At 27.6% G+C, this 8,210-nt stretch overlaps 1 protein-coding gene across 1 annotated transcript; it reads left to right on the forward strand.

Moving 5' to 3' along the window:
• Positions 1 to 465: 465 nt before the first annotated feature.
• LOC130669793 (uncharacterized) lies at positions 466 to 7,639 on the forward strand. Its single transcript, XM_057472859.1, has 4 exons — positions 466 to 2,216; positions 5,311 to 5,529; positions 5,636 to 5,928; positions 6,625 to 7,639. Exons 1-4 carry the CDS (start codon positions 2,211 to 2,213, stop codon positions 6,917 to 6,919), a joined length of 813 nt encoding a protein of 270 aa, XP_057328842.1. The 5' UTR covers positions 466 to 2,210; the 3' UTR covers positions 6,920 to 7,639.
• Positions 7,640 to 8,210: the final 571 nt, after the last annotated feature.

Consider the following 8,210-nt stretch of genomic DNA (forward strand, 5'->3'; position numbering starts at 1 on the left):
TATAGCACGATTTCCGAATATCCTTAAATTTGTGAATTTTGACCTGTTTTTTACCAAACAATATCGCTTTAAAAAAAATTTTTCAATCAAATGCCACTAATTTTGCCTTATAGAGAATGTTTTTCAGTTTTCAAAACCCTGCTTCCATTCTCTGTACGACCAATACATCCGGAGTTATTGATTATCAAAGCCAAAATGGACTTTTTTGCTTTGATCAATGATAACTCGGCGCCAAATCGTCGTAGAGACTTTTTAAGGCCATCAAATTAAAGGGCATAAAATTTCCGAGAAAAGTCAGACAGTCGGATTATTCAAAAAAATTTATTGTCGCCCATAGAGGTATTGAAAGACCAGCAAAAATTTTGAAAATTATTTTTTCGTTGGTTTCCTTATGATTACTCCGGAACCGTACATGATAAAAAATTTTGAGGTCCAGATCTGAAAACTAGAAACTTGAGGCTACAATTTGCTTTTTTTAGTTTTTTTATACAACCATTTTTCACCGAGTTACAGCATGTTGAAAATCACCTAAAAATTTCGGATTTTTTTTCTATCCCTTAATTTCTGTGACCAGTGTATATAAAATGTGTATAAAAAATATATTTTAAATAGCTCACTTTTGGCCGATTTTCGTATATATTTTATATATTTTAAATGTAATTTAAATATATTAAAAATATATCTTAGAGTACCTAAAAAATATAATTATGGAAATATAAAAAATAAATTTTTTTTATGTTTTTATAAATGTATTTTTTATATGATTGAATGCGTGTGTGTGTGTGTCTAAAATAAGATAATTTCATGGGAATTAAAAATTCTAAAGATCTACACAGAAAAAAAGAATTTCTTGGCGCAAGAAATATTTTGTATTATGAATTGAAGACAAAAATTTTTCTTGGCTCAAGAATTTTTTTCTCGCCTAAAAAATTTTTTTCTTGTTCCAAGAAAATTTTATCTTACCCCAAGAAAAGTTTTGTTTTCACTTTATAATACAAAAAATTTCTTGGGTCAAGTAAAAATTTTCTTAGAACAAGAAAAAATTTTTTGCGCCAAGAAATCCTTTTTTTCTGTGTAAGGGATCTGGCAAGTTACCAAATTTATTTTAAAAATTTTAATTAAGATCTAGGGGATCAGGCCGGTCGCTAATTTTTGTATTATATTAGGTACTTTGTATTTGTTTTATTTTGCTTTTTTTTTTTTTTGTAAAAAATAATTTGTTTTACTTATAAAAAATTTTAAACGTGTACTCAGCACGATTTTATACAGAGAATCTGTTTTTGGTAGTATACTATTTTTCCGTTAGAGTAGAAAATTAAAATTTCGGTGCAAGTATACTCTAAATTAAAATAAAATATTACATGATTTATAATTTTTTGTTATTTTACTGCCAACACTATTGTCAAGTTTTAATAATAAATAAATTATTATTAGTTTATATCTGAAGAGCAACAGGTCAAGGCTAATAAACATATCAACGTCAAATTATCGGACTGAACGCATTTAGACGTCACCCCCATGTCGAGACTAAAAATCAATTGAGGATCGGATTCTGAGCTGCTATGAAAGTAGCTGGAGTTTCTGTAGATTGAAAGGGGTATCAGTACGGATACCGGTAAAGTACACGAGCTCACTAGCAGGCTAAATTAAAGGAGAACGAATAAATGCTTTGGCATGACGGTAACCTTGACCTACGAGATAGTTTTTGCGCCGGCGTCGAGTCCTCGAGTTACCACTCTCTTGCACCCACTTTCACCAACCCCTCTTTCCCAGACTGACGATTGCTTGAGCTTTCTCCATACGACTGTCGACAACGCTGTCGCGTTTCGAAACAACCCGATACCTATTTAAAAGCTTTCTGCCCTCCCCCCCCCTCCAAGCTGAGCTACCTATAGTAATAAGGGTAGCCTCACGTTTATAGAGTAAGGTTAGGTCCCCTGGATATGTACCCAACGCAACGAATCCGTTTTCTTTGCTGACACTCAGTTAGCCGCGAGTTCTCGCGTTGTAAGATTCATCTGCTCGCGATTATGTTATATACTTAAGTAAATAAATACTTTATCAATTTGTTTTAATACAGTGATTGATATTATTGAACAATTTAAATAAAAGTTTAAAATAATAATAATAATAATAATAATAAATTCCGGGCTATTTGTCTTGATGGGAAAGGTTCAGCTTTTCCCTGCCATGAATCTCATATTGGAGATATGCAGGTAGGTTGTTTAATAACAAATACTTATGATTAATTATTATACTCAATTTTTTTTCATATATTTAAAATAACTTAATAATTGCTTATACAATAGTCTTTTAAAACACTTTTTAAAATTCGTACAACGATACAAAATTTAAATGTTTTATCAATCTTAGGTTTAAAGTAACGTTTGTCATGTGAAAAAACAGACTTTTAATTAATCAGAGTTCCTATGAAAAATTTTTTTATGACTAACTTGCAATTTGACATCGAAAAAATTAATAAATTTAAGTACAATACTTAGTGTCGTTCGATAACTATATATTTAAATACTCTTCAGTGAACTTTGAACATTCATTATAGTTGTTAGTTGTAATAACAGGGTAATTTGAATATATATTTTCGTTATATTTTTAAGAGCTTTAGTTTCTGATCAGTCTCAAATAGAAACAAAAATAATATTAAAAATAGTAGTAAAAGGTGACATTGAAAAATTATGTGAAAATAAAGGTGGTATAAAAGTTGCGTGATTTACTGAGACTTCGTAAGTTATAATCGATTAATTTGCTCATAATGACCGTGTAATAACAGATTGAGTTAAGCGACAAACAAAAAGATATTTATTACTATAAAGTTTATTTTCTGTCGTGACATTATTCCAATGTTTAATTTTTGATTTATTACTTTTTAACTAAATCTTTAACTATTTTATTCGTCGAAATTTTAAGAAACAAAAATAGTGATTTGGAAATTAAAATTATGATTTAAACGTTCTTTAATAAGTAAAATTTATATCAATTGATAATAATAAATATAGATTTTTTGTATACAAAATAAACAAAATTTAATTTAATAAATTAGTTTGGAAATTATTTAAATTTTGAATCACACTGAATATTAAATTTATTATAATACTACACATAAAATATGAAATTTTTTAATAACTTTATATTAATGTAGATTTGGTTACTAATTAATGATGCATTTTCGGAACTATAAATCAATAAGAATAGTTTGGCATATACATTTATTTTACTTCCAATATATTACAATTTAAATGAAGATTTATTTTATGATTCTAATACATAACTTTAAATTTATATGCAAGAAGCATGAGAACTTTTTTTATTAGAAATTTTATGGAATAAATAATTTCAGAATTATTTAAATATGAGTATTATGTATAAATTTTATTGAATTAAATTGACATATTTAAATTTAAACTGTTACTATTGATTTTCTTTCGTCAAACTTTTTTAAACAAAGAAACTTACTTCTTTAGCCTTGGACTTGGCACTTGTTGCTTTCATTAGTCTGAAAAATGAACGGTTGTTGAAGTAATAAAAACAAAGTACAAAAATCACGTACGTGTTTTTTTTTTACTTTCCCATAAATTACTATAATTAAAAATTTTTCATTTATTTATTTATTTATTAATCTTTATGCCAAGGCACAGGTCAAATGGCAATTTTATACACTTATATAGTTTTTTTACAAGAGTAATTTTATTATCTAAAGTTACAATTTTTGAAGGAATATTAATAGACGATTTAACTCTAACTGTATAATCCAATTTCTAAGCTGATTTATGATTTGCTATTTTATAAAAATTGTTGTTCACTTTCACTTAAAGTCTAAACTTAATAGGTAGTCATACACTGTAAAAAAAATTGTTTGAATTTTCAAAGATTGTATATAACGCAATAAACACATACATTTGTGCTTGAAATTTCATTACTAATTTCATATAGAATTTAAAATACACGTTTTTGAATTTTCAAATTAACACTTTGGATTTTCAAATACTTTTTTTTGAATTTTCAAATAAGTATTATGAAATTTAAAATAAAATTTTTAAAATTCAATTTATGTTTTAGAATTTTTAATACTTGCTTTGAAAATTTTAAAATCAAGTATAAATTTTCAGTACGTTTATTAAAATTCATATTTTTTTTCTTAATTTTGAATACCAGCTTGATTATTAAATTACGTATATTAAATTTAAAGCTTTTTTCATTGAAAATACAATTCAAATATCTAGTTATGAAAATTCAATTCCTTTTGTATTGTAATTTTCAAATTATTTTGAACAGTGTATACATTTTATTTTTAAAAACTTCAAGACTACTCGATTTTAATATCTCAGGAGACAGATTTTTTCAGAGACGAATTATTGAAACGACAAATGAATACTCGTAAAACACTGTAGCAAAGTTCGTAATTTTAAACAATATATTATTATTTTTTAATACCAATCTCTCCGATCGTCTGACATCTACCTCTTCGACAAACAAATCACGCAGTTATTGTTACTTAAGTATAAATATAAAATTTATATTAGAAGATTTCTTTAACTTGAATAAAAAACAGTGAAAAAATTAATTTCCATTTAGCGGTACATTCTTTAGTGACGTCAGACATCATAAAGATGGTATATTTGTAAAATACAAAACTTTTTTGCGGAATTTGAAGAACTGAGGCACATCTTCGTGCTTGGGAATTCCACTATAAATTCATGCAAATAGAATCAGGGTCATATTTCAAATAAATTTTATTATATAATATGAATATATATTAATGCGCATATATTATATATAATTATATCACTTTTATTTGTATATTTATATATACAACTTAAACTTTACGATTTAATGGTGCGCATAATTTAATAATTAAGGTCAAGGTTATGCTTTATCTTTTGTTCTGTATTGATGTGTAGTTATCCAGATGAAAAAAGTTAAATAAAAACGTTTATACTAAAGTAAAAACATAATTTATTTATTTTTACGAATATTGAATCTAGATGAATGCTTGAGAAAAAAAATAATTGCTTATCAAGTAAAGATTTATTTATTTCTAAAACACTGATGGTAGTTTTTCTACTACAGTATGGCGACCTGCAACTTGACTATGCAAGCAAAATTGCGCACATGCGAGTGTAAAATACCAAATGTTTTGTAATGCTCTCTGTAAGCAAGCATACTTTACTTTCTTACATCACCAGTAATAGTATATTATGGTACTGAGTGAAAATGTAATTTTGGTGACATGCATACATTAATATATTACCGTTGCAAACCGCAGACTATAATTAATGAAATGTTAATTTATAGAAGCCTTTGAGAGAGCTGAGCAGATTATGCTTGGGTACGAGCAATCAAAGTAATGCAGTAGTAGTTACAGCAGATATAGTTTCTTCTGAACCTCCCAGTGGCTTACCATTACTTCAAATATGGCCCAGCGAATCTCCAAGAGGCGAGGCCGATGGTCAGGCTTTTATTTTTCCAGATGCCCAAGACAGTATCAACGACAGTGGTATCGAATCTATTCAGGTAGATTAAATCATTGATCTTACACCAATTTTTCCTGTTTAATATAATTACCAAAAAATTTTCATATCAATAAAACAATAATCATCGAATGTATTTTTAAAAAAAGGCTTCCCCATCTCCATGTGGCGTGGCATGCAGCAGCGTGACAGCAAGTCCTTTACAATCACGTCGACCAAGCCTTCTACATCCAGATCATGCACGTCTTCATTTACACCATTTGCGACACAACCATCATGGATCAGATCGAACCCCACTATCCCCAGATCGGACTTCTATAGACGAGGAACAACCTCCTGCACCTCCGAGTCCGTCCAGTTCAACCACAAGCAGCCTTAAGTCTATGCCCAGTTCAACAATGGCTTCCATACATTCTTCACATGATAGAAGACGTAGTAGTAGGTAAATAAACGAAAAATAAAATAATTTAAATTTCATCATCTAGTATGTTAATGAAGATGTAGATTATTTGTTATGTTTTTTCGATTAATTTGTTGTCAAAGCCATTTAAATATAGTGGAAACCTAAACATGCAAACATGCAAATAACCTTCTCAATAAGACAATTTATAGATAAATTGAGAAAAATATAGATAGCCCAAACTGGGAATCGAACCCAGACCAATTCGGTATTGCGCCGAGTGCTCTACCAGTTGAGCTATCCGGCACTATACAATATTTCGTTCAATTTGATCTATAACTTATTGAGCCACACCGTCCATCGTACGGTAATACACCATTTAAATATAGTGGAAACCTAAACATGCAAATAACCTTTTTAATAAGACAATTTATAGATAAATTAAGAAAAATATAGTATAGTGCTGGATAGCTCAACTGGTAGAGCACTCGGCGCGATACCGAATTGGTCTGGGTTCGACTCCCAGTTCGGGCTATCTATATTTTTCTCAATTTATCTATAAATTGTTTTATTGAGAAGGTTTGCATGTTTAGGTTTCCACTATATTTAAATGACAGTCAAAGACAAAAATAAAACTTCATTTTTAAATTCCTTTATTTAAAATCAAAGATGTTGTAAATTAATAAAATAATTTATTTATAATTTTCTATAAAAAAATAAAATCAATACTTATAACAGATACAGTGTTTTCGATGCTTTGGACTTGGAGTATGCACTTTTACGAGCTGCAGCAAGAGGTTCAGTTGGTCCATATTCATTCTCAGAATCTCTTCACAAATTGACCTTCACCCAGAGTCTAGCTTTTCCAGCGCTGGCGCGAGGGCTCGCATCGAAACAAAATGTACCAACGAGACAACCCCAACAGCATTCGGAAAGTGGTTTAAATGTCTTTGCTAAAGTCGTTACTGCTTTAGTGTTAATGCTTGTGAGCGTTCTTGTGTTCGGGATAGTTTATAAATTTGTAAGAACGTGAGGATGGTTGCTGGTACCTGGTAGAAATTACAACTCTTCTGAAGAGCTTCGTGGTGTTAGTGATATCGATAGAACGGGTACCAGCGATCATTTTGTTATAAATAATTGAAAAATGTGAAAAAATAATCAAGGTCTTACTTAATTATTTCAAGGATATTATTATTGTTATCATTTTTAATTCAAAGTGAAATCATCGATTTCGAATGATTATAAAAATATATATATATTTATATACATGCTCTTTAAATATGCTTGCGTATGAATGCATGTTATTCGAATAAAATTCGTTGACATATTTATTTTTGAGAATTTGGATAGGAATAAATTCAGTAAATTTTAAACTCTATTAGAATTTATGAAATGCTGTGTTACTAAAACGTCGAGGAAATGAGGTTGTAAAAGCTGCACTTACGTACACTTGAGAGAATATTCCCGTTCGTACTGAAAAATAAAGAGAATGAATTTCCGATAATATGAATTTTAAAATGGGATGAAGATTAAGTTTACTTTTTGTAAAATAAAAAAAAAGAAAATGTATCTAATACATAATATAAAAAAAAAAATTAAACATGACTTATTGTGATAGGTAACTATGAATACTCATTTGTTTATCTCTAAACTTTTAAATAATTAAATCTTAAAGCTCCAAAACTATTTCGCGATGAAAAAAGATTTTATACAATTGTATAAAATTATATATAAATTGGATAGAAAAATGGCCCGATCTAATTGTATACAATCATATACATTATGTATACATATGTATACGTTTGTATATAATTACATACTGTATTCGTATAGATTATATATAATTATATACAATTCTATATAATTCTATACCAATATATACATTTGTATATAATTACGTACTGTATTCGTATAAATTAAATATAATTATATACGATTCTATATAATTCTATACAAATATATACATTTGTATATAATTACATACTGTGTTCGTATAGATTATATATAATTCTATATAATTCTATACAATTATATACATTTGTGTATAATTACATACTGTATTCGTATAGATTATATATAATTTTATACAATTCTATATAATTGTATCCAAATATATGCATTGGTATATAATTACATACTGTATTCGTATAAATTATATATAATTCTATACAATTATATACATTTGTATATAATTATATACAATTATATACATTTGTATATAATTATATACAATTATATATAATTGTATACAAATATATACATTTATATATAATTTTATTATTCTTTTTTGCATTTTTATATAGAATTATATACGATTGTATATA

This window comes from Microplitis mediator, chromosome 6 (genome assembly GCF_029852145.1).
Source record: "Microplitis mediator isolate UGA2020A chromosome 6, iyMicMedi2.1, whole genome shotgun sequence".
In the NCBI taxonomy this organism is placed as follows: Eukaryota; Metazoa; Arthropoda; class Insecta; order Hymenoptera; family Braconidae; genus Microplitis; species Microplitis mediator.

Coding starts and splice junctions, on each gene's coding strand:
- LOC130669793 (XM_057472859.1), top strand. Junction 5,530..5,635: donor GTGGTATCGAATCTATTCAG/GTAGATTAAATC, acceptor TTTTAAAAAAAG/GCTTCCCCATCTCCATGTGG. Junction 5,929..6,624: donor GATAGAAGACGTAGTAGTAG/GTAAATAAACGA, acceptor TACTTATAACAG/ATACAGTGTTTTCGATGCTT.